Source organism: Dendronephthya gigantea, unplaced genomic scaffold (genome assembly GCF_004324835.1).
Source record: "Dendronephthya gigantea isolate DGI-Jeju-01 unplaced genomic scaffold, DenGig_1.0 000021F, whole genome shotgun sequence".
Classification (NCBI taxonomy): domain Eukaryota; kingdom Metazoa; phylum Cnidaria; class Anthozoa; order Malacalcyonacea; family Nephtheidae; genus Dendronephthya; species Dendronephthya gigantea.
In genome coordinates, this window is record NW_021163031.1 from 1,665,339 (window position 1) to 1,690,750 (window position 25,412).

A 25,412-nucleotide genomic window follows, 5' to 3' on the forward strand; every position below is an offset into this window, starting at 1 on the left:
TGCCTTTTGCTCTCGTAGTTTGTACATGAAGGAAACAAATGTGGATAAAAAATTACACTTAATATTTATGGGAACAAGCACTAATAAGGTTGAGATTTTGGAGACCGGAATGACTGAGGCGAAGGCAATCTCGGCATTTTATACTTCAACTAGTGGCACTTGCAAATCATCGGCAGTTGAACTTCGTTTTCTCTTCGTTTAGTTCGTTACATAATTCTGGTGTCTGAGTTTTTCATCGTACGCTTGTGCTATTTCTGAAGCTGATTGGTCGCATTTCCAGAATGATCAAAAGCAGATTTGTAATGGAAGCTTTAAAAAGGGCCGCCATGAACGCCCCCTTGGCCATGAGCCTCCCCCTCACCCATAGAGACACTACTAGGGCTATCCCAGTGGGCTATCCATAGATATACGTTATTACTGATTAGCCTACAATAAGGCTTGCCTGGTGCAATTCCTGGAATCGTATCCTGTTTAAAAAAACATACATCAGATGGCGATCTTCATGTACAAATATGGCTACATCATTTCGAGCATGATATAATGCATATTTACTTCGCGAATTTAATCAATGTAACGAGGAAAGAAGCATTGTTATATAAAGTTTTCCTGAAACAGGACTAAAGTTCCTCGGTTATTATACCGTATTATATATACAAATATTTTTAGGCACGTATGTGGGTATTTATGTTTTGTGTACACCGTACTCTATATAGAGAATCCTGACTCCTGAGCTGATGACCATTGAATCAAAATTAACAGGCTCAAATTGTAAGTAAAAGTATAAAGATACTTCATATTTAAATAAGAGTTCAAATATTTTTCATACCTTTCTCAAGTACCAATAAAATAATACTATTGAAGATCAATTGAAAGCTATACGAGATCTAATAGTATTATCTAGTGCATATAACTCAGGGTGTTGATGCTGGTGGACGATGGACCACGCATAGTGATTAGAGAACACAGATGCTCTGTGACTTTATAAACAGAACGAAATGTTACCCTTTTTTAAATCCAGGATGGTTGAGTGAGGTTTTTAAAACCCAGCTAGACTGGCTAGTCGAATTTTATATACTCATATAGCACTTCAAATATGTTCTGTGATCGAAACTTTCAGTATTATTTATAGCCATAAGTGAATTGACTGAATTCAGCTCATTTTATGTGAATGTTCATTTTATTTTAACACAACACTATCGTCAGTATCATGATTTCGTCTAAATTCGATTGTAGTTTTTCTCTCGTAATGGAGTTTAATAAAAATACCATAATATTTTTTTTTTGTTAAACAAAACAGATATTTAACACTTTAGATTATATCAATATCATATTTCCGGTTTCCTCTCTGGGTTTTATAATACGTTATAACTTGTCAACGGCATATATAATTTTATGAATCAGATTTCTCATTTTCAAGTAAACTTGTATTATCTGTCTTAAATTTTTTATTACAGTAAATGTGAATTTCACAATGCCATTTATTCACGAGCTTTATATGAACCAATTTTTCAAATAATTTTAGATTAAACTTCGGTTGTTGTTCCAGATATTAATATTATGTCATTGTAATTAAAATTTGCCCGTTCTTTGTGCCAATTTCCTGGTCTTTTCAGTTTAAGGTATACAATTGTGAGAAACTGGAGTTTTAGTATTAACTGTTATTCATTATATTTCACTTGCCTAGTGTCTTGGCTTCTGTAAATGTTGTTTTCGAAGTTTTGTTCGATTTTTGGTGAAATTGACGATTAAAGGTAAGTGAAAAACTGAATGTTATTTATGGTGTGCATTGATGCACGATAGTTGATAGGAAATAAATATTTTAATTCAACTTTGCTTACCCAAATACACTTAATGGTAAGCTAGAAAACAAAAAATTTAGGTGATTAATTTTAAAAGTATGATAATTTCTTAATCAGGGTCTCACCTGATCATTGTTCATTGTGGTTTTAGCCAATGCTGTTTTGCAGATTAGGTTAGCAAAGTTTGGTCCTAATTTAGCACATCCCCTTCATATATATATATACCCTTAGTGCATAAAACTATACAATGTCATGTGTAGTTCTTGCTCAATTTTCTACAGTGCAATTAATGGATGACATTCAAAGTTATACAGATAAGCTGAGGAAAACGTACCGACATTCTCTTGGTATGTTCACAATTCATGTATGCATGCCCATAAAATTTGAATATTTCATTCTGTTTTGTGACAGCTAGGTCTAAAGTGGCTTTAGTGTATATAAGTGTATCCTTACACCTAAGAGATTCAGATCTTTTCTGCTGACTGTTGTTAAATTTTTAGATGTTGTTCTACCATTCACAAACCAGGAAGCAGTTGTGTACTGCAATGATGAGGAATTTGAAAGTCTATTGGACAAAAAACATTCTGTTAAGGTCTTTGCAGACTTATTCAAATGCTCTTTTAATATATTGTATCTATGGTTTGATTTGTTTTATGGTATATTACATTATTGTATAAAATGTAGGATCTACAGACATGTATATATTTACTGGAAAGACACATCGATTTACAACAAGAGATTATCCAGGGTCTGACACATTTACAAGATTTACACAAGTAGGTTATGATTATATATACAAGTGTTTATAAGAGTGGACTAAGAGTTCTTGAGTTCATGAATATCACCCACGAAAATCATGCATAAAACCATGCTGTCAAATTCATTACTCCATATCTCCCTGCCAGTCAGCAGGAATTGAAAAACACACTCAACTGATTTTCTACTCCAGTCTATTACTTTCTAGTCAGAAAATACTTGACTGTTAGGGAAATGAGAAATGATAATAACTATATTTTGTATTACTTGGAGTATAAGAGCCAACAGATAAACTCCAAAATATTCCAATTACACCAAAATTATATTCATAATTAGGTACTAAATTTGTTTCATAATTCTCCAAATCTTTAACCATCTAATTAGTATTACCAGCACCCCTTGTCTTGTACTGCACCTGCTTAGCATCAATATGTTCGCTGCAAATGAGCTTGTGCACAAATTTCTATATACCTGAACATAATGATAAAGATAAAATAATGACTTTTGCAATGAGTTTCAGGTGCCTCAATTATGTGACACTCACAGTGAGAGTTGAACCCCTTTTAACGTTACATGTGGATTAAGATTGATAGCAGTTGATAACCTATGATATATTATAGATATGATGAGCAAACATCAGAGTACAATACTATTACAGATAAGCTACTTACAGCTCAGAACAAACTGGCAATGTTAAGAAGCCGAGCTGTACGATGTTTAACAAAGGTAATTCTGCGTAACATCCAATATGTCGTATAAATTGTAACAATTAAAGTTCAATATTCAAGTATCAATGTTCAGATTTTTCTATTACACTTAACACAAGCAGTGTTCTTCGTAACCTAGTGGAGAGACCATCCCATTGACCATCCCTCGACTGCTATAGCAGAGACTGAAGTTAGATTTCGGCTTTTGGATGTAAAATATTGCATTTTTCGATCCCGGCTTGGCCATGAAGTAAGATTCACCAGAACGTGCACTGCAAAATAATGCAACAATAGAAATTGGCAGATAGTTCTGTTATAATTTTTACAGCCAATTTTGTGCTTAGTCAGAGTAAGTTACTAAAGTTGGCAAATCTGGATACATAATGGTTCATAATGGACTGTCTAATCTAACCTGTCTAGTCTAGTCTAGTCTAAGCTCTAGTCCTCCCCCCAATGCTTCCATGATCTCTGCCTATGCAACTGTGCCCCTTTTAAAAGCCAGCATTTCAAATCTGCATCACAACGAAATCTGATTATAATTCACAGCAAATTCAACAGAGATGTGGAGACGCGAATATGCAATTGCCTCGTTGGTCAACTAGCACGGAAAAAGATATTAGTCGAGACTCTGTAAGCGATCCTTGCCCTAACGGAACAATCACACAACAAACAGAGAACCATTCGGATGAAATCACGACCATAGTAAAATCTGAAAACCTCACAAGTACCAATTACGAAAATTTGAACGGCCTTGAAAAAACCTCCCAGGAAAATGTTGATTTCGAACGATCGAATAACGTCAATGAGAATAATCGGCATTTTCAAGACGCCATCGACGGAATTGAAAATCACCAATCGGAAAACCCCGATGAACAAGGTTTTAATGGTTCTGATACGGCCAATGGTTCTCAACTTTTAAATGAAGATAAACTTTTGCTAGAAGCTGAGGCCAGCGCGCGTATTGCTACAAACTCTCTTCAGGAAAATCAAGTTGTGGAAAGTCCTCAAACGGGATTTACAACAAGCGTTTCAGAAACCCGAAAGGACGAGATGAATAAGACCGTTACAGATGAAACACTTTCGGAAACCTTGTCTTTGATCGAGTCAGATAATTGCAAAAGGATGAAAACTGACTTTGAAAATACAAATGAAGGAAAAGTTAATAATTCTGAGCAACATTCCATTGAGCCAAGGCGAGAAGACACAAGTGTGCAGTTATTTTTAAACGTTTCAAAGTCTTCACAAAACGACAGAGAAGCATCTCACGTGAGCAGTAGGCATCATCTTGAACCTGTGGAAGAGAAAGTTACAGTTGAAGTATTGCAGTCCAGCGTTGTTGATGAAGTAAATTATGCTGAATACAATGCTTCGAAGTTTGTTGAAAAGGTCGGCTATCAATTAACAAATTATATAATATTTTATTTTCATCACATGATGGTGACCCGGCACCCGGACCCTGCATGTAGTATAGGCCAAGGGCCGGTTGTTAAAAAGCTGGTTAGCTTGGAACGACCGACAAAAGCTATATTTTGTAAAGGTTTTAAAACGAACGAACGTTCAGAAGCACTTATACCAAAACAGTGGATTAAAAGTTATCCATATACAATGTTAGCGCTAACTTAGCTTTGAACAACTTGCCCCTGATGGCTTGTGAATTTAGCCAGGTTGTTATGTCACAAGCCTGGCTTTGGCCTAGATTACCAGAGTGAATTCTTATTTCTTATGGGTTTTGTCGGTTTGGCCAAAGACGTTATAATAATTTATAATTCAGGTTCTGAATACCTCGACCAGTACAACGCTCTATCTTGCTTCATCAAAGTTTTTTCACCTTCTGTAAGTTCCATTTTTCGTCAGTCCATACCATTTGCTGATATTTGAAAAAAAATCCATTTTTCAGAAAAAGGAAGAAGAAGTAACATCATCTATGAGTAACACGAAGACAATGAGTTGGGATCCAGTGAGTTAATTTGTTTCACGAGGATTTACTAGAATGCTAGTCAACTTTTGATATGGGTTTTGATCTAACGTAGCTATAGCATGCAGCAAGCAATTCATGCTTAACCAACACATGCACAAATATAAGACAGGTTTTAGCAATGAAGACACGTCTTCTCCATATCTTCTTGCATTAACAACAATAGATAACGAGACATCTGAACTGATTATCCATTGTTTTTAATGCGTTTAGCTCGGTTTGAGAAAATTTTTCTGTGTCTGTGAAAGCATAATTTGCGATTCTCGAAACCATGATTTCCTATAATGAAATCCTAGTTGGATTGCGGAGTCAGTGTATAAATTCGTTATTCGTTTTTTTTTTCCTTTTAGAGTTTGCTTATCAAGCGAATTCTTGGAAAAGTGAAACCAATTAAAACTGGACAGGTAGAATGAGTAGAAATGAACTACTTCGTTGATCTCAACATTTGTTATATAACTGTATGTATGCACTACCATGCAACTACTGAGGATATTATACACTTAGTGTATGCTTCCGAGGGAAATAGTGAGTTTCGTTTTCCCTGGCGGGAAACATTGCATTTATTTAAATTCATGTGACTACGAATGAACTAATCACATTTAAAATACACTGCACCTATATAACAATTTGGTTTGTTTCCAGCTCGATACATCAGATGACGAAGTGATACATATGGCTGGTTACTTAGAAAAACTGCCAGTTAACAAAAAGAAGGTGATTAGCTTGAACTGAAGGGTTAGATTTCTGTAAGAAAATGTCATTTTAAATGCATTTTACATGGGATATAGTCGTCAACCAAACATGGTTTGGAAACTCAGAGAAAGCTCTTGTTCTATTTTTTTGTCCATCTCTATTGCAACTTCTTGCAGAGTAAAAAGACAATCAGATTTCATTCGCTTGATGAGGCAATTGCTCGTTCTTCATTCCCGTTGAATTACTCAACTACACTATTGTAATTTTGAGAGCAAAACAAACTGTGCCTTCGGAAAATGTGACAGCAGTGTTATCGAGAAACCTTAGCTAGTAAACTCACAAGATTGATTTTATATCCTTTACTTTAGGCAACCTTGCTAAAGAGTTGGCGAAAGCGATATTTTAAAATCTTTAATGGAAAGCTGTTCTATTTCGAGGTAAATGGTTTTTGGCTCTTATAATATTATTATATTGACACATTTCAAATTTCCCATCACCTGGAGTAACGTAATACATGCATGACTCTTGCATATACATGCAAGCCCGCGGTAAGGCTTTGCACCCTAAAGAGGAGGCAGCATGCCTTTGCCTTTGGTCTCAAACTATTCCAGACAACTTCCGTATGTCGTATGTAATTTCTTCGCAGGATCATCGTTCTGCTGCTCCGATCAGCTTCATCAAACTAGGAGGTTGTACGGTAATGTTTTCTGAGATGTATACCTGAATTGCCGTGCGCTAGTTTTGTCTTATGGTTCGGGGAACGATTTGGTGCATTTGTCGCTGACTTGTCCCAAGTTTGCCATCCAGTTTGTTGACTAAATTGCACGATTGAGTAAGATTCATTGCATGCAACAGACTGCGTGTAAGGGCTGTTTTCCACTTCAACCGTACCGTTACTACCGTATAGCGACACGTAGCGTAGTTTATCATTCTTTCCTGGGCACTCAGATAGAACTAATGACTTAAAAAACAAGGAATAAGCTACGGTTCACTACGATAGGGTTGAAGTGGAAAACAGGCTTAAAATGTCCCGAGCAGAAATTTCGAATATCAGGCCTGATTCACACTCTTTCTATACAAGCAATTTATTCATCAATAATAATGATGCATCCCCGTTTTTTTGGCCTCGTATATCCTAATCGGCCTGAAATATCTCCAACTTCAGGTTTCAGAGATGGGAAATAAATGCTTGGAAGTAGTGGAGGACGAAGAGTCGGTAGGAAAATGCCGGTCGGATAAATGTCTTCCACACTGAACGGCAATAATTTTATTGTTTACTCTTTGTTGTTTTAGGGAGGAAAAGTTTTGATAATCCGCTGTGGAACATGGCCAGAACTTCAAGATTGGAGAAGAGCCTTGGAAAGTGAAGCCAAGACTAAAATAAAACAACAACATTTTGAACTCGTCCAAGAGAAGGTTTGCTAGAAAATAATTGGAATTTCAATACTTCATTATAAGAGTAAGGTTGCTTTATATCAATATATACTCACCTATCATTGTTTTTAGAAACCAATGATCATAATCGACTTGGGTTCATCTTCTATAAAAGCCGGATTTCTGGAAGAGCAAAGTATGTTTCATGAGAAGAGACGCCTTATGCCCGTTTTCCACTAGGCGAATTTATTCGCGCGACGCGAAGCGATATCTTAAATAAATCCTGTGATTTGATTGGTTTGCGAAAAAATTCGCCGCGAAAAGTAGAAACGCTTCCTACTTTTTATCTGTTCTAGTGGAAAACGGGCCTTATTCGGCCTAAATATTTTAGAAAAAAGTAAGATGTGAAAGATTGATGATAGAACAAGGTAAACGTTTTTCATCACCACCAACGGTTAATTTTATGTTAAATTTCACCCTTGTTTTTAGCTTGGCCACAAGTTATATTGCCTTCAGTTTACGCTGTAAATAGAGACGATAGGTATGTATTGATTGGATAGCGAACTACTTAATCAGCCAATTAGTGATATATTTATCTAGTAATTGATTCTTAATTACCTTCTAATTAACTCTCTTCTATGAAATTAGTAAACATCGATTCTACGGTTATGAAGCTCTGAATCCTTTAGTCAGAAATTCCGCGAGGCTTGTGTATCCCCTTCGTTCACCTCTTACCATCGGAAAGGTATCTTCAGAATTAGATTTCGCAGTCACATTGCACGGAAATGAAATATGAACCATTCCAATATACTCAAAGTGTGGTCACAACTAAATCATATGTTTGTTTCTATAGTCTTTGCTGGACCCAAATGATCTCATTGGATTTTTAGAGATTATATTTAAGGAGCTGCAAGTTGACCTAAATAATTATCAGGTATGCCGGTATCTGATAATTGATGATATCGTATGATGGTATCCCGGTTTTGTTCACAATTCCTTGATTATTTTCTGTCACGGTTTAATGCCACTCTAGATTGTGATGACAACTCCAGTCAACCTGAGAGATCAGGACAAGGTAAGGGTTGCGGATTAGACCTTAAATGTGATTGTGTGTCAACGGCCCATGCAATAGCTCTTGCCACAAAATAGCGCTTGGAAGATGTACAGTATTCTTTAAATGTAGTTTTTATTTTGTCGTAATTGTCGTTTTCACCATTTTTGACGGCACAAATCAGCAATATTCTAAAGCGTTCGTGATTGATTAATCTGATAGACTTGTCAGGTTTGATTGGTTCACGTTCCTTGCTTGGGGTGATCAAGTGAAGTCTAGAGGAATAAATTTTTTCTTTAATTTTTAGGAACGGCTGGTGGAAATTTTATTTGATTATTTTCAAGTTGGCGCAGTCTACATGAAATGTCAAACAATTCTTTCCATGTATTCCTACAGTTCGACTTGCGGAATCATAGGTAAGGTGTGCTTAAAAATGATTAAACCGAAACATCTTCCCAGGTTTTCTTCTCATCCTTCGGCAGGAGTGCGTTTGAAAGGTTATTTCTGGAAGGAAATTTAACGCTTTTCTTCATTTATGTAAAATATATAGGCCAATGTATTGATATACTCCACGTTCCATATACTACTCATTTCTTGTGAGGTCGATTTTTATTTTCGATCAATAAACACAATTACAAAATACGCCCCCCATGACTTATGTTGGCGACGCCACTGATTTTGCACAGCTGATTCCAGTATTTTCTGAAATGTCGTATTATTAACAGGGCGAAACCTGAGCACTTAATTTAAGATGAGGAGAAGTTATATTAATATCATAATATGTCTGTGTTCACATTACTGTAAGAACCACCAAAGACTGTCGGATACAAAATGAATATATATGAATATAGCTACTAGCTACATCCCTGTTTGTTAAATCCATTGTAAGCTAAAAATCATACTATGCATGTTGATCAAGTGATTCTCCTCAAAGTGCAGTATATTTTATTTTCAGTTAACATTGGGGATCATATCGATGTTGTACCCGTGGAAGAAGGTGATTACAGAAAGATTTGGGATAATATTAATATAGAGAAAACCTTTATATGTATTCAATATTTTAAACTCCATTATCTAGGCTATGTTGTGGAATCAGGAGTGAAGAGTCTGCCTTTCGGCGGAGGTCTTGCCACTGATCATTTTTCTCGGCTGATGGCATCGTCAGGTTATAGGTAATGGAAATGAATGGAGGCGATGTATAACTTTGGGCTCTAAGCAATCGTTCTGAATACATTCAAATTTCATGGAGTTGGATCTCATTCAAATCATTCCTTTCAGTTAAGGTTTTGGTTTTTTGTTGCTCTAGGTACTTTACTGAGGTTGAAAGTTACATTGCTGAATATCTTAAAGTCAAGGTATTTGAACCTTGTTCATGATTTTATTACTGTATATTATGTATCACTTAAAATATCAATCAATCTTTGGTGTCTAAATTTTCAGACGTGTTATGTCTCCGCCGATTTTGCCAAAGAAACGGAAGAGTTTTCAGAGATCGATTGCCTGACAGTGGATATGAGTGAATTTGATCTACCAAGTGGAGACAAGTAAGTGTTTTTGTGAAAATGCTTTTGTAAAAATGTGGCTACAGTAGCCTGTACAGTAGCCCAGTTCATTACACCGTCATCAGTTCACTGGAACACAGAGTAGTGTAGAGGTTGAATTGTATCCATGCATTTCAATTCACCAAAGTTATCAAAGATTATTAGCGATCCTGTTTTTTGTTTTATTCAGGTTTGTAACAGTGGCTAAAGAAAGGTTTACAGCGTTTGAGGGTTTATTTCAACCTGATCTGTGGGGCAAAGATACTCCAGGCCTTCCTGACCTTGTTTATGACGCGGTTATGGCTTGTAGCATTGATAGCAGGAAAGAGTTGTGCAGGTTTGTAATTTTTACGAAAAAATATGAAAAAACCTTTAAAACGTTTCAATGTGTAAATTTTTTTCTGATTAATTTGTTTAAGAAATATTTTCCTGAGCGGAGCTACTACAAAAATTCCAGGTATCTTTTACTTTTGGAAAATTGTAACGCAATAAGATAAGATGAGATGAGATGGCCACTGATATTGTGTATAGACCTTCTAGAGTCAATGGTTTAGAAACCCATGCACTATTACTGATCAGTACGATAAAAACCAGGGGACCGGTTGTTCGAAAGGCGTTAAACGGTGGATAAGTTCAAATTGGGAAACAAAATTATCTATTTATTGAACAACTGAGCTGAAATATTTCGATGTAAATAGTTTAATTTTCAATGGAAGTACATATTTAATGCATGAGATGCAGGCTCAATCATTCACAACATCTATGAGAGTGTTTTTGAAAGTTGGCTTATCCACCGTTTAAGCTAAACGCCTTTCGAACAACTGGCCCAGAGCTGTTCGTCTTTGCAGGATTTATGGAGAGATTACAAACTGAATTGCGTAGAAAATTTCCGTCATCGCTTGTTATACAGGTAGACAGCTAGTCATACATAGCTAGAGCGCATGCTCTGTTTTTTTTTCTTTGACATATAACATGCATAAACCATGGATGATTAAAAGACTTTATGTGATTTTATTATCTATGCATAAACAAAATGATTTTCAAAATCTGTTTTAGATCCATGCAGCCCCTGATCGTCAATTTGCAGCCTTTATAGGTGCAGCAGTTTTGGCCAGTCTCGAAACCTTTCAGGATCTCTGCATCACCCGTGATGAGTGGGAAGAGACTGGACCAGAACTACTGAAGAAATGGGATGGTGTATAATTACTGGTGAATCACTGATTTGTTTACCCATAACTGTATTGACTTCAGTGATTGGTTGGTAGGGAAGCCGGCATGGGTACGAGGTTAGGTTAGATAGCTGATAACATTCTGGATATAGCTTCTCAAAAATGTGGTATAACAGTCATAAAATGTCAAGAAGTGTTTTTTTCCAGACAGTTGTTATACCACATTTCATAACAAGTTCGCTTAGAAACGGTTAAATGCACACTGAAGCGTTATCCAGGGCTAATTTTCTGGGTTAAACTAGATACATCGTAGACCTCTTGCTTGCCTTGTGTATCTGTAGTACAATTAATTTATAGTTGACTGGCAACAATAACCTTGTTGACCCAGCGGAATACCGTTTTATCATGCACGAACCGCAATTTGCGAATTTTTTTAGCATGTGTATTTAACACTATTTTATTTGTCTAGGTTTTTTGTACATTTTGTACGTATATTTATTTTTGAACTTTTTATATACTGGTCTGTAAGTTTAACATAACTGTATTTAATTTGGGACGGCAGTACTTCGAATTTTGAATAAAAAGCCTAACTTGAAACTCTAAATTTTCCTTATAGTTATAACTGATAAACAGTTTTATATCACTACAGTATACCCTACACATCGGGTCAAATGTACATAAACGTCTCACAATTACTTAAATAAATAAACACAGCGTGTTTGTATGGCCATAGGTTGGTTTTAGGTGCAATTGGAAAAATGCAAAAGCGAGTTTTTCAAAAGGTTTTCTGCAGAAGAAGTGGCGGATGTACAGTTCACCAGAATGTATGTATTTGAAAATTGTTTAAAAAGTGGTTGCATTAATTCTTTGAAGGGACATTCTTTATTGTGTTAAAAATCTGCGTCGTCAAGGTGTCTCCTTGTAATTTTTTTTTCGGTCGGTTTTTCATGACATGCACATGACCGATTTTTTTAATGACTGTAGTTTGACGACTTAAAAAATCACGAGTGTTTTTCCAAATTGCACAAGCAACCATTCTATAAATATACGTGAAAAAAATGCAACATCAGCTTTTTGGCACGGCGAGCACTATATTACCACAGTCATTGGGAATTCATTACCTAATATTAAATTGCACTTCTCTTAACCAATCAGAATTGAGATGGCAATAATTTGTTCATGTATATTAGTACAATTTTTATTTTACCCACAAATATTTACAACATTGGTTTATCAGGTACTGTTCACATGAATTGTGAATTATTTTTCCCCATGGGGGTTTTTCCCTCTTTCAGCTTTTAGTTTTATTTTATATAAAAACTCCTTCACAGATGCTCTTGAGTTAGCATACCATGCAGAAAGTTTGTAAACCTGAAATTATCAATAAGGTAAAGCAACTATCTTCCTCTATGATTATTAAACTGACCACCACCAGAAACACAAAACTAATATATTTTACATCACTACCTGGCTTGCTTGGTACTGATCTGAAATAGAATCCGACAAAAACTAAGTTACGAAAGATAAGGGTTGTTGTGTGTAGCCTACTTAAGGTGATATAATTTTTGTTTTCTATCAGTTTAGGTGTTTTATATGACATACTGCTGTATCTCAAGTTTTTTTTTCATTACAGCAATGTCACACTGGTGCAATATCAAATAGTTTTCTCAGCTGTTCAAAGATGCAGAATGTAATCATAGTCTGAGGGCCAGCTCTCAACCAATTGGGCAAGAATCCTTTATAAAGGCCTAAGAGACCCTCCGTTTTTAATGTTTTTCCCAGGCACTCAAAAGCACTGCGATACAAGGTCCCATTTTTGTCGACGACTTTTTGGTTCATGATTCTTGTTTTTATGACATCAACAGGGGAGCTAACCAAGGCAACTGCAAGTCCAGCACCCATTGATGAAACCATGTGCAATCTTAATCCTTCAGACATCAAACCATAGTTAAGTAGACTATGTTTCAAATGGTCATAGGATGGTATTTGGGTACCAGTAACAATAGCAGCTCGCTTTACAGTTGCACCAACACCTCGCCACAGTCCTTTTACTCCTTCATTGGCTGCAATAATTTTAAAGGCTGATAATGTGCCAGAATAACGTGGCTGCTCACCTTGAAAAGACAGAAAGAAATGTTCAATAACATGGACAATCACAACTTTATCGTGAAGTATTTGTGTCAGCAATATTTCAAGTAATATTGTCTGCCACATCAAGAGTACAGCAGTACTTGAATACTAACCAGGTTTTAATGTTTTCTCAGCTTGGAGTCGTATCTTAACCAAGTCTGTTGGATTTGCTACTGCACTACCAATTGCTCCTGACATAGCTCCTGCAGCAATCTTCTTCCACAATGGTGTCTTAGCAGGATTGTGAGCACCAAGCAGTTCTTTAAATGGCTCATATGCACCAAGACGTATGGTACTGTATGAAGCCTCTCGTAATATTGATGCTGCAATACTAGACAAATTTATGTCAAAATAATATGGTTCTACCCTTCATTTTGGAACAGCTACATAACTATATTGTTTGATAACTTCTGGATACTTTCATTGGTAGTTTGATGCAATTCTAATTTTTTTTATTAATATGTTTATCCAAGTTACTTACCCTTTATATAATCCCCTTATGCCCTCCTCTTTAAATATTCTTAAACCTCCACGGAAGAAGCCATTGTAATATCGGCTCGACTTTGTGTAACCATATTGTGTAGTCACCAACTCATTGTCTAGTTGCAGGCGAATTTTGGTCACATCAATAGGATTGGTAACTAAAAGCATTTGTTAAGGCATTAGTAAGACAACTTTACTCCTTATGAGTAGAGTTTCCAGCTGATCTGAGATCATGATGTCACAAGGCGTCTCGACAAAACTGAGTTATCATACACCTGGTGTTATTTGTTTTTATTCTTTTAACTAATAGTATAAAGGGCGAGAAATTTAAAATTTTAATTTACAGTTGGGAAAAAATAAGCGTGTTTTCGCTTAAATATAATTACATTACTTGATATTTTTGAGTGTCAAAGTCATATGCAATAAAGGAAATGATAATTTAGTTTTGTCGAAGATCTGGCTTCTGATTGGTTGATTTTTATACCCAGATCAGCTAGTTATTGTGTAAGAGCACTCTTACTCTTTAACAGTAGAGTTTATTGCAACATAAAATTGCACAGACCACACATAGGCAAACTAATTATGTGCATGAGTAATATCCATTTGACTGTAATGAAATTGTCTGTCATCACATTGTCTGAAATCTCTTGGTTATGACAGGAATTGTGCTGACTTGCATTTTATCATATATACATTATTTATATGAGATTAAAATTTGTTTTCATGATAATTAAAAGTATTTAACAAACCGTATTATACAAACAATACCTGTTAGAATCTGTAATAAATTTTCTAAACCCATGGAAAACAAAACAAAACAAAACCAAATGATCATTAAAACTGATGGCATTTTAACGCTTTTTCGTTTGAAAAACCTGTGCGCGTATATATTTTTAAATATATTTCACATGTAATATCAATTTAAAATATTATTAAAATGACTCTGAATTAATGTTGTACAGTCAAAAAAACTAAAGTGACTTTTCTTTTGCCAAGTCTTTTATCTGATATTCTATTAAGTAGTAATGTTTGTTTATAGTATGGACAACATTTATGTCGAAAATTATCAAATTACTCGCAGTGGACATGCTGACAGTTCTGTTCGCCTGTTAAATTACACATTTATATTTGCTCACCGCAAACTGCAGCTATCGTAGAAGTCCCAGAGAGTAGAAACCTTGTCAATGTTACATTTCTTTGTGTTTTTCCTTCCATAATATAAACCTGAGCCATAATAACGGAATGAAAAGTTTCATTCTGTTGCCAGTTTTAAACGGGGGTTTCACCACGAATCACGAGCATGGTGTACAAAGTTCATTCATCCGGTGCAGCATAGGTGACCCTAGCCAGTTTACTGAGTTTAGTCAGCAGTGTTGCCAACCTTGGGATTTTATCCCAAGATCTTGGGATTTTTTAAGGCTGTTGGGATTTTTTTGGGATTTTTATTTTTTTAATTAGACCTTGGGATTTTTCTTGGGATTTTTTAGAATAGAGACAAGATAATGTTTTAATAATGATAGTTGTAATACTGATTAATCTGCCTGCTCGGTATAACTGTTATTCACTAAATATTTTAATATACCATACAGAGTATACAGCAGTTAAGTGCTGAGATCAGTGAGAAGGTTTCTTCCTATCGTTTATACAAGACCAAGTATTTCGCCAGGCTTCGGTTAACGCGCATGGCTGAACACTTCGCCTGATGAGGGGACCTGGGAACTAATGAAAAAAATCTTGGGATTTTTTGGGGGGAAAATAGGGAATCTTGGGATTTTTTGGGAGCTATATTGGGATTTTTAGGAAAACTGACTTGGCAACACTGTTAGTCAGCTTCAGAATGATCCACACAGGCATGATGGCATTATGGTATCTTTACTACCCATTATCGAACAAGGGGTTAAGGAAGCCCGATGATATTGATATGAGCGAAATGAGAATACACTGACAGAAAATCATTGCACACATTTCACTCACTGGATACTGACAGGATGATCACACAAGACCTAAAAGAGTCTGAGACGCGTGTTGTCGGTGCTGATCATGATGTGTTGGTTGGTCAGTTAAATTGAATGGTTAAGTTCGGATTTCGGCCGTTGGATTAGAGACCAAGTGGGATGGTTCTCCTGTCATAAATCAAAGGAATGGATCATTTTATAAATGAACTGAATTTCACGTCCTCAGCATAGGGGACTCTATACTAACCGTAGAAATAATAGATATCTATTATTCCTATGATATTAGTACTAACTCTCCTGACGAAGGCCCTCAGGTCAAAACGTCGAGAAGTGTTTTTGTCTATTTTAGGCAGTTGTTATACCACATTTGATGTTGCTTTACGTCTGTTTATGTTTTTGCAATGTCCAAAGAAGTATCTTTCTTTTTCCAAATGGAAAATCCTTTTATTTTGAACAAAAAAAATGTGGAAGTAAGCTTTTTTGTATCTAACGAGGGGCAAGACATCGAGCTTCGTTTTTGTACTTGCTTTTTGATAGTTGAGTGGTAGATCACTCGTGGTTCTAATTACTGTGTTCTGGTAACGTATACTGACTGCAACTGCTAATTAGGAACACCCAATCACAACTTACTATTCGAGCGCCGCGACTCTGTAAGTGTTGTGCGAATAAAACTATTTGTTTTGCAAATTACACACTACTACAGCAACCAATAAAGTACATTTGCAGTGATGTAAATCTGGGTATGTCAATGTTATGAACCAATCCCCGCCTGCCATTGGCGTACTTTCGTTTGGAATTTCCGGTAATTGAGACATATGTATGCAGATTTACGATTAAGTTAACGTCGGTTTATTTGATCGCAAAATGATGCGTTTGTAAAACGAATCCTTTGACCTGAACCGTTAATAGTTCAAAACGTGTAAATTTTCTTTTGGAGACTTTTAAACAGATAAATTGCGCTCAAAATATTTATTTTCATTCAGGTACTAAACTGTTTAACGTAGCTGCAATATAAACCAATTATATCTGCCCTTGACGCTGATATAGAGTAGCGTTTGAGTAGCGTTAGTTTTCTTTATTGTATTAAATTTGCAAAATTGTAAATATGGCGTCGAGCGATAGCGATGGATCTCCTACAAAAAGACAACTTGACGAAAACGAAGAAGGTGACGAAGAAGTAAGCAAATGTGTCTTTCTTAAAGCATGTTTTTAATTAAATGTATTCTTTCGATGTTATACAGCAGTTACCAAAAGCACGTGATAATGCCATTGTTTTGATTTGTAACTTTCGATTACGTTGCATGTTTTACTGAGGAATTGTAATGTTATGTTCGACGTATATAGGAGAACGAAGACGAAGCCGAAGCTCGAAAAGTTAAAAGATCGCCTGGCAGACCCAGAGGCTCCAAAAATAAAACCACAAAAGTATGTCGTTTGTTGTATACTACAGAAAAATGCATGCTGTTTTGTATTAAAACGTAATTCAATTTATGCAGAATGTAGTCGAATGTGCGTGAAATTGCACAACTTGTTACAATTTACCGTATATTAATTTTATCAGGACTAAAGTGATAACTTCAAAAACCAAAAACTTAACCAAGAATTCAATACGTGTAACTGTATTCAGTAGATTTCATGTGTTTGCGTAGCGGATAATATATTCCGCGTGCTGCTACAATAAAACACCTTGCAGCGTCGTGGTGTTTTCTTATGTTAATAAAACAATAAGCGTTTCCTTTAATTTAAATGAGAAGGAATGGATTTCTGTACATCTGGAATGTGATGTGAAAAAATTTTGTTTGTAATCATACATGAAATTGAACATGCCCCTATTCCACATCAAGTATGGAATTTCCGGACTAAATGTACAAACAGATAATAATGTTGCACAACAGTGGGCTATTAAGTTTGTCAGTGACATTGTTCAGTAGATATTCCCTGGGGCTAACAAGTTTTAGTAAGCCTGCACAATGTATTAATGCACCAAGATTTATTAACTGATAAATCACAGCAGTATCAAATGGTTTGCAGGTAGCTGCTATATTTATAGTACCATTGAATCCTGTTTACACTAGGATTTGTTTATTGGCAAAACACCTAAAATTCAGAAGCAAAATTCAAACAGCTGTCTTTCTCAGTTTTTTCTATTGGCAACCTGAGCATAGATAAAATTGGGCACAGGTACTATAAAATGAACATTTTGAAAACAGAGTTTAAAGCCCTGTTTACACTACATGGAATATTTAGTATGATACAGATAAAAATGGTATGGGTAAAACTGGCACCCATACCATTTTCATCCATGCTCGGACTACCTAGTTGTAAAAGTGGCCGCAACTTTTATTAAAAGCATGGCTGTGTTGTACCAAATATTGCGCGTAGTGTAAACAGGGCTTAAGATACAGCTGTTTAAAAAAAAATCAAGACTACAAAAGTGTGCAGATCATCTAAGGACCTTGGAACAATGCAAGGGGAAAGGGGGCAGATTTTGGTGAAAGGGTGCTAATAAAGATTGGTTGCAAAACAATGTCTGTTGAAATTTGTAAGTTATGTTTTCTCTTTCCAAGATAATTTTTGTGTTTAAGAGTTTTTCACCAGACAAGTGATTGAAACAGTAAACTGTGAATTACAAATTCATTGAATGGTTTCCATTCAGTAGCGTAGCCAGGCTGACAATTTGTCCCACCATGCTAATATTTTGGTGTTTATTGAATGTTAAAACAATGAATTTCTAAAGAAACGAATAACAGTATTTTACAACTTTAGGAATAAACATAGTGAATAAACATTGTTTATTTAATTTTCGGTAAGATGATCTCAAGTGGGTTAGAATTGTTGGAACAAAAACAAAGTTACATGGACCCCAGATTGCTTATTAGAGTTTATAGGATAAGTGTACACATATTCAATTTTAGGAGAAATCTGAGGATGAAGATCCTGTGCCTAAACGATCACGAGGAAGACCTAGGAAATTGGTAATATAAAACAGTTGTAGTACCTGATAGCAAAATCATAAACAGAATGAGCTACTCTAGGCTATCAACCTAAACTGTTTACTTTTCAATTAAGATATCTTAGTAATTTCTTTATCAATTAATTAAACTTGTCCTTGATACAACTGCATGATCCTTGACCTTATTTTATCTATATAAATTTAATAGAATGGTATTTTATCCTTGAGTATTGTAATGTCTATCCTGGTTTTGTATTAGCTTTGTGATGAATAATTTCTGATGGTAGTAATAATAATATATAGGAAAAGCCAGAGGATGAACCAGGACCAAAACGACCCAGAGGGAGACCAAAGAAATGGGTAATATCCTGAAACCATTATTTTTTTCATGCTTTAGTGACGAAGACTTGACTTCCTCATCATTCTTACCTTTTGTTTTCTTTTACTTAACATAGCCACCGGTAGAAAAACCAACTGGTCCAAAAAGACCTAGGGGACGACCAAAGAAAAATCCAGATCCTGTAAGTACAGTAAAGGTCTGTTCACACAATCCAATTTTGTTGGATCCAACTCACCTCTGACATATGAAATATAGTCAGTTATTGGTAAAGCAGTATTGCATTGGCTTTAGTGGATTTGCTGCTCATATACATTACAAGACAACAGACTATAAAACATCCATCAGAAGTGAATTGGATCAAACAAAATGGGATTGTGTGAACAAAAAGCTATAGTGACCAACCAGTGACTATCACTTAAGAGACAGTGAGTCTTGACCTGTTGACCAATGAGAATGCAGGGAAATCAATAGTCACCTTGAAATTATGATGCATACTGTATCAATTAAGAAAACAAGCTATCAGCCTATCATGCAAGTATTGCATGGAAGTTATTCTTTTTTCAGGTTCCTGCTAAGGAAGCAAATGCTGAATGAAAAAGATCAGCAAATAAACATCACTGAAGTGTAAAAGAACTTCTCCACATTTATTATATTCGTTCATTTTCTATATGTAACGGTTCAAAATGAACATCTGTTCTCTTTACAAGAATTTTATTATATATAGAATCAGTTATATAGCGTACGTTCCGTACAGTACTGTTGCCCAGTAGACGTTCCCATGGAAATATAGCATGGAAGGGCCATTCTTGTTATCCGTTAACTCGCTTGTGAGTAAAGTTCATTGTTTTATACCTTTTATTTACGTTATGTCGTTAATGACAGTTCACTTCAGTAAAAAAACAACAACAGTTGCATGAGAGTTTAGCCCCGCTTCAGTTTTCGCATATTTTTAAGAAAGTTATACTTGAGGTTTGGTCAACTTCACTGATAGCTTGGAGGAACATATCAGAAACAGTGAAACAAATCTACCAACAAAGTTGTTACAATAATTTATCTTGATCACAGTGTGGTGATAACATGGTTACACAAATTTTATTTTCTCTTTCAACTAACACCACGAATGGCCCTTCAGTTTACCACTTTACACATTAAGCGGTTAAACTTATATATAGATTTTAATTATATTATATAGTTATTAGTTATGTTTAATTTTGTTTTTTAATCCTTTTTGCCATTGACATTGTAGATAATGTAGATAAATTGCGTACTGCATTCCTATGTAAGGAATTGTCAGCTATATGGCTGTATCAGAGAAAAAACTACTCATGTTTGTGTCAAACTTTAATTATTACGAGCTTAGCCCAGAGTAACCAAAGGGCACAAAGAAGGTAGCCCCTGCCCCCTTCTTACCACAGGTAATAGAATACACATAGGCATAGTCACAGTGACATACTTGGGACTTTGGAGACCCTAAATCGCCACTAGTGACTGACTGCTTTTGTAATCTGCAAATGTAAATATTATAATGACTGTAAGGGTTCCTCCGTTTATTGTTCGCTTGTTCTGAGTATCTCATACCACTGGAAGAAAGATGGTTTTGAGACTAAAAGCCCATCGTTTTGACGAAGAGTAATCAAAATTATGGGCAGACCCATTTATGTGAATTCTGATTTTGAAGTTGAAACTTGTTCCAAGGGAAATTCCAAGAGAAGGCCCTGAAGGGAAACTGATTTTCACTCGTGAAACTGATTTTCAGGGGACCTCATTGGAAGGCAAATTCGTGAGGGAAGAGGGGAACAACGGGAAGCACTTTCACTCTATCTGCGTTTATTGTTAAAAAAGGCACTGCACCACTGTTATCATCTTCGTATTTTAAAAATGCACTACTGTATCTACCTCACTGCCCCAGGATACGGGGTTGGTTCGGCGCCCTCGACCAACTGCCTGGTCTGCCCCTCGCATTATTACCTTTTCACATATAAATGAGTTTAATTCAATCGACTTCTGAAGTATGGTATTTAGTGAGATGTCGCATTAAAAGAACAATGCCTTGGAGCATGCGTTCCTTTTTCTCCCTGGAAAGATGTCGTGGCATTTCTGTGTCGTTTCGTCTCTCTTTTTATCATTTCTAGTTGTTATTTCAGGTAAATATTATTAATCATATCTTTATAATTTCTTCAAATGTATTAGAATATATGATGTTTTGATATTATGGGCCGTTTTTGGGACTTTTTAAGCTAATATACACGTTTGAATCTCAAGACTAGCCATAGTGCCATGTGGTTAACTTTGTCCAGATTTTCCCTATTGCATTTCAACAGTTGCTTTAAAAGCTTGTTCATATGATCATGCTTGCCTCGACTAAAAATCAATCGGGATAATTTTATGTATTGAATGGAAGACATGTATAAGATAAAAAGTTATAAAGGAATGTCAGGAGAAGCTATAGATTTTGTTTATTAGATTGTTTTCATTCTAATGTTTTTATTTTTATAGCTGAGCCATGCGTTGATGTGCAGGCAACATCAAAGATCTACTCAACCTCAAATGTGTTGCTAGCAACCGAATCTGTTTTTCTGGTAGAATCTACTGTAAAATGTAGCAATAACCCTAAGGTGAGGTTTTACTATTATCATTTCCTACTCATCAATTGCTTCACCATTATTTCTCCATGGAATATCCATTTGTTTAATTAAGGTGGCTGACAACACATGGAAAAAATAAATATTGTTCGAGATATATTTGGGTGATACAAAAACAACACAAACCAAATAGTCCAATGTTTCATTTCAACCATGTCTACATGTATCAGGATTGATTTGTGTCTGCAAACATCAGAGAATTGCAGGTTCAAAATTATGATTGGGTTTTCACTTTCTTGAGCTCAGTGGGTCCTATGTCTTCAGTTCCTTGAATCTGTGAGTTAAATGGGTTTTCAGTTCCTTGAGTTCAATCGGGCTTATATAATAAAAGTCAGCTTTGTTGGGTGGGTCTTTGGTGAGCTCTTTGTAAAGTACCTTTGATTAGATGTATCCAGATTTGGTGCATTTGTGAATGTCACCATTCTAGAGGGTATTTTCTAAAGATGTGCTTTGCTAAAGAGTACTGCAAAAATGTTTGGAGAAGCAAATGAATTGGGATATTTGTTACTAGTGTTTTATACTTATATATAAGTAGAGTGACATTGCGTAAATAGCATATGTACTGATGATGCTTTCCTTCAATGATGAATTAATATTTAGTGAAATTTGCTATTTATGATCAAATATCCTCTAAGAAGTTCTGAGAAGGCAATGTGTTTTCTATACTGAGAAGGTCTTGTAATATTTGTTTTGCCATTTTACAATGCTGATATTATAAAACTTTTTAGAATATGTTCCTTTATGCTGAAATTGATGGGAATTTATATCCTGTACCAAAGTCAGCAGACAATTCTGTACATCAGGTATTACCTTGAGTGTTGTTTTAAATAGATATGCAGTTTCACACCCTATATAAAGTAATCAATCATTCTAGGCAAACTAATCTGGATAGTTCAGCAATCACTTTTGTCTAATGATGACCAACATATATAATCTGTCAATCCAATGAATCAGGATGATTATACAAATATGTTTGTATTGTCTGAAGACAAAATTAGATGAAATTTCACATCAGAAGAAAACCAAAATTCATTGTAATTTTTAACTGTAGTTACTCCAAAATTTCCTCCTTATCTCTGACTAGCAACATAATGTGTGAATTTTAGTACTACTACATCTTAAATATATTACTCTAATTAACATGTTTTTCTAATTTTCCTTATCCATAGTTCAGTTGGGTAAAGTCACACAAAGCAGCTAAATCAGGATCTTATGTAATTAACTACTATGACGAAGAAGGATACGCTGCTTTGAGAAAGGTGATTATTGTTGCATTGAATGACATGATTCTATTCCTAGAATATATTAATAAAACAACCAAAATCATAACAATTACTTGTTTCATGATAGGCACAACGCTCTGAAGAAAAGTTTGAACAAAAGCCTTTGTTCACTGTAACATTGAACCACAAGGTAGATTTTAGATTTAATTTTTATTTATTACATTCCTGCTTTATAATAAAATTATTCATTTCTTTTTGTCAACACTAACAGTGCTTATTTTATGATTATTTTAGGCTGCAGGTCGCGAAGGCCTGTGGGTGCAAACCGAATTCATTGCAGTTACAGCAGCTTTGTTAGTTTGGTGGTTTGCAACTGTAACCAAGAACAAAATGCAAGAGTAATGTATATGTATGTGCATAATGCAAGAGTAATTGTTATTTGTTTGAATTTTTACATTGTAATAAAATGAATTATTGTACACAGTGTCTGAATTTATCTGATGTCTGAATGCCTTAAATGGCCTAATCTGCTTTCAACTTTCATTGGATGCACTCATTAATTGGGATTCAATCAGTAAAGTGGTTCAGCAATTTGTAACAGGCATGCAAAAACCCCCAGGAAATTAGGCAATTTTTATGCAAATTAATTGTGTAGCGAATTGATGCAATATAGGTAGACATCCATTGCAATGACCTTGCAATGCTCATTACCTGTATCTTTGAGTAACTTCCATCTCACTGGGTATTAAACAATGAGCATAAATTAAAATGATGTGAAAATTGGCCTCAAGTAACCTTATTGCTTGAGGTTTCATACCACAACAACATTGTTTTTACAAATATTGGCTTATGCATTTCTTTTGATTCATTGAATAAAAAATTCAAATATATTTTATAATGTAAATACAAATGTTACATTACTAATAATTTACTGTCACTAAATAGATTCTTAAATATAAATTGTATATTCATTTTTTTCAACATGTTTATTCAGGGCTGTGCTGAAAGACTCAAGTATTTTGAAGTCTAATGTATATAATAATTATATGAATTGCAATTAAAGAAAGAAAGAATGCATATCTAGCAAAAGGCCAAAGAGCTTTCCCTCTCTGACCTTTGCTTGGCTTTTCTTTTAGCAGCCTTTTCTGTGCGAGTGCTTCCATCAATACAGATATTTTTTATCACATTTGTTCAATAAAAACAATTTGCCTAACTCAATAATTTGAGACTGATGAATAATTGGGATTTGAGGAACTTGTTTTTAAATGTTCTCCTGCACCCAACCTAAAACGATAAATAACACAATGTAAGACAAATAATGCATAGCACTTGTATGAATGCTTTATTAAACATTCCTAAATTATGTTAGCTGAAGTGGTGCTATAGCTATTTCAACCTTGCATAATGTCAATTTTTAGCTGGCATTCCTTCAATAGGTATACTATAAACACACTTTCCTGATCTGGAAGCCATTTTATAAACCATTATCACCCATTTTTTTTTAAAACAAAGTATTCAATTCAGCAGGTTATAATCTAAAAACTCTCAGTTGTAAGTCAATGTCTATCTATGATAGACTATTCGCATGCCTATTTTCTTACCTTGTGTCTTTGGAGATATCAATCACTACTTCTGATGGTCCCGGATTATAAATATTTTTCCCAACACCTGTGAAGAAAAAACTAATTGATCAACCAGTCAAATTCCTAAAACCCCAAAAAGTTACTATTAATCACATGAAACTCACCAGAAAAATCTATTTCATCTTGTTGGTCTTGATACTCATTTAGTAAATGGTCGTCACCATATCGACTACAAATTAATAATGAGAATCAATTGTGATTTATTTTCATACCGTAATTCTACCTTACAAAAGCAGAAGAAAATCAGCATCATATCATGATGACCCATTCAATCATTGGCCATATAAATTCCTCAAAGAACAACGAACACATATTAATATTAGGTTCCATTTCAGTCAATTTTTTATTTTTCTATAGTTGTTGGTTCTGTAGTTCGATGGCAAAAAGTACATGATATATCTGTACCCACTTCAATATATATAACATCAGTACAGAATATCGTATAAAACTATCATGGTTGTCGGAAATAATTCTTATATAACTATATAAGACACTATTAATATATAACTATATAAGACACTATTAATAAGAAATAACATTAACACAATTGTTTAAATATAAGAGAATCTGAATTTACAAATATTTTGAATAACACTTATTTTGTCTATTTAAACAAGTAAAACAACACTACCTCGAATTCGGTCGAGGAGCATAATTCGTAAATCGATCGAAACCCCGATTCTTTCTAAGTGCCCATCGTGGACATAAACTTGAGCAATCCGTCCCAAAACATTGTCCCATTCTCCACGAAAACTATTTAAAAATCATTAGAAAAGTGACGGAAAAATAAAATTAATTTAATACAGAATTGATATATCTCTAGTTTAATGTGCCGTGTCACTAACCATAGTACCATCCCCTAGGAGTCGATATTTCGGGAATTTCTTTTTGAAACACAAAAACATTTACAATGGTCTGACAAAACGATAGATAAATATTTACACGAATACTTGAAATTACGATTTAAAAGCAACCAAT

General features: G+C 35.0%; 5 protein-coding genes and 1 non-coding gene across 7 annotated transcripts; 4 read left to right on the forward strand and 2 right to left on the reverse strand.

Annotated features, from left to right (window-relative positions):
• The first annotated feature begins 476 nt into the window (after positions 1-476).
• Positions 477-11,712, forward strand: LOC114521861. Of its 2 annotated transcripts, none has more exons than XM_028542429.1 (28): positions 477-768; positions 1,685-1,751; positions 2,081-2,146; positions 2,300-2,391; positions 2,484-2,575; positions 3,176-3,281; positions 3,809-4,648; positions 5,160-5,219; positions 5,588-5,641; positions 5,880-5,951; positions 6,299-6,367; positions 6,577-6,627; positions 7,096-7,146; positions 7,224-7,346; positions 7,437-7,500; positions 7,794-7,845; positions 7,953-8,049; positions 8,158-8,238; positions 8,338-8,379; positions 8,663-8,771; positions 9,311-9,352; positions 9,434-9,527; positions 9,662-9,710; positions 9,796-9,899; positions 10,087-10,233; positions 10,316-10,353; positions 10,745-10,806; positions 10,953-11,709. In XM_028542429.1, exons 3-28 carry the CDS (start codon positions 2,089-2,091, stop codon positions 11,097-11,099), a joined length of 2,796 nt encoding a protein of 931 aa, XP_028398230.1. In that variant the 5' UTR covers positions 477-768; positions 1,685-1,751; positions 2,081-2,088; the 3' UTR covers positions 11,100-11,709. The 2 variants fall into 2 exon arrangements, with proteins under 2 accessions (XP_028398230.1, XP_028398231.1); XM_028542430.1 differs by lacking the exon at positions 477-768 and adding an exon at positions 1,606-1,619 and having other exon boundaries at positions 10,953-11,712.
• A 425-nt stretch (positions 11,713-12,137) lies between these two features.
• Positions 12,138-14,971, reverse strand: LOC114521787 (mitochondrial substrate carrier family protein ucpB-like). The gene is made up of 4 exons (XM_028542326.1): positions 14,815-14,971; positions 13,677-13,836; positions 13,309-13,526; positions 12,138-13,179 (listed from the first exon to the last, which is right to left on the reverse strand). Exons 1-4 carry the CDS (start codon positions 14,909-14,911, stop codon positions 12,704-12,706), a joined length of 951 nt encoding a protein of 316 aa, XP_028398127.1. The 5' UTR covers positions 14,912-14,971; the 3' UTR covers positions 12,138-12,703.
• Positions 14,972-15,544: 573 nt separating this feature from the next.
• Positions 15,545-20,458, forward strand: LOC114521956 (high mobility group protein HMGI-C-like). Its single transcript, XM_028542532.1, has 6 exons — positions 15,545-16,810; positions 16,978-17,058; positions 18,549-18,608; positions 18,890-18,946; positions 19,042-19,107; positions 19,491-20,458. Exons 1-6 carry the CDS (start codon positions 16,739-16,741, stop codon positions 19,518-19,520), a joined length of 366 nt encoding a protein of 121 aa, XP_028398333.1. The 5' UTR covers positions 15,545-16,738; the 3' UTR covers positions 19,521-20,458.
• A 501-nt stretch (positions 20,459-20,959) lies between these two features.
• On the forward strand, positions 20,960-23,772 carry LOC114521898 (translocon-associated protein subunit delta-like). Its single transcript, XM_028542474.1, has 6 exons — positions 20,960-21,070; positions 21,423-21,541; positions 22,297-22,371; positions 22,738-22,827; positions 22,919-22,981; positions 23,086-23,772. Exons 1-6 carry the CDS (start codon positions 21,010-21,012, stop codon positions 23,191-23,193), a joined length of 516 nt encoding a protein of 171 aa, XP_028398275.1. The 5' UTR covers positions 20,960-21,009; the 3' UTR covers positions 23,194-23,772.
• LOC114522052 lies at positions 22,147-22,216 on the forward strand. The gene has a single exon (XR_003686864.1). It is a non-coding gene; the product is annotated as a small nucleolar RNA SNORD61 (small nucleolar RNA).
• A 101-nt stretch (positions 23,773-23,873) lies between the features above and the next one.
• On the reverse strand, positions 23,874-25,263 carry LOC114521899. Its single transcript, XM_028542475.1, has 4 exons — positions 25,066-25,263; positions 24,539-24,603; positions 24,393-24,459; positions 23,874-24,075 (listed from the first exon to the last, which is right to left on the reverse strand). Exons 1-4 carry the CDS (start codon positions 25,173-25,175, stop codon positions 24,006-24,008), a joined length of 312 nt encoding a protein of 103 aa, XP_028398276.1. The 5' UTR covers positions 25,176-25,263; the 3' UTR covers positions 23,874-24,005.
• Positions 25,264-25,412: the final 149 nt, after the last annotated feature.

Coding starts and splice junctions, on each gene's coding strand:
- LOC114521861 (XM_028542429.1), top strand. CDS start 2,089: ATGGATGACATTCAAAGTTATACAGATAAGCTGAGGAAAACGTACCGA. Junction 9,528..9,661: donor ATGGCATCGTCAGGTTATAG/GTAATGGAAATG, acceptor TTGTTGCTCTAG/GTACTTTACTGAGGTTGAAA. Junction 10,234..10,315: donor AGCAGGAAAGAGTTGTGCAG/GTTTGTAATTTT, acceptor AATTTGTTTAAG/AAATATTTTCCTGAGCGGAG.
- LOC114521787 (XM_028542326.1), bottom strand. CDS start 14,911: ATGGCTCAGGTTTATATTATGGAAGGAAAAACACAAAGAAATGTAACA. Junction 13,837..14,814: donor TACGATAGCTGCAGTTTGCG/GTGAGCAAATAT, acceptor AAATGCTTTTAG/TTACCAATCCTATTGATGTG. Junction 13,180..13,308: donor TGAGAAAACATTAAAACCTG/GTTAGTATTCAA, acceptor TGTCTTTTCAAG/GTGAGCAGCCACGTTATTCT.
- LOC114521956 (XM_028542532.1), top strand. CDS start 16,739: ATGGCGTCGAGCGATAGCGATGGATCTCCTACAAAAAGACAACTTGAC. Junction 17,059..18,548: donor CCAAAAATAAAACCACAAAA/GTATGTCGTTTG, acceptor ATTCAATTTTAG/GAGAAATCTGAGGATGAAGA. Junction 18,947..19,041: donor GAGGGAGACCAAAGAAATGG/GTAATATCCTGA, acceptor TACTTAACATAG/CCACCGGTAGAAAAACCAAC.
- LOC114521898 (XM_028542474.1), top strand. CDS start 21,010: ATGTCGTGGCATTTCTGTGTCGTTTCGTCTCTCTTTTTATCATTTCTA. Junction 21,071..21,422: donor ATTTCTAGTTGTTATTTCAG/GTAAATATTATT, acceptor TTATTTTTATAG/CTGAGCCATGCGTTGATGTG. Junction 22,982..23,085: donor CTGTAACATTGAACCACAAG/GTAGATTTTAGA, acceptor TGATTATTTTAG/GCTGCAGGTCGCGAAGGCCT.
- LOC114521899 (XM_028542475.1), bottom strand. CDS start 25,175: ATGGGACAATGTTTTGGGACGGATTGCTCAAGTTTATGTCCACGATGG. Junction 24,604..25,065: donor GCTCCTCGACCGAATTCGAG/GTAGTGTTGTTT, acceptor ATTAATTTGTAG/TCGATATGGTGACGACCATT. Junction 24,460..24,538: donor AGATGAAATAGATTTTTCTG/GTGAGTTTCATG, acceptor TTTTCTTCACAG/GTGTTGGGAAAAATATTTAT.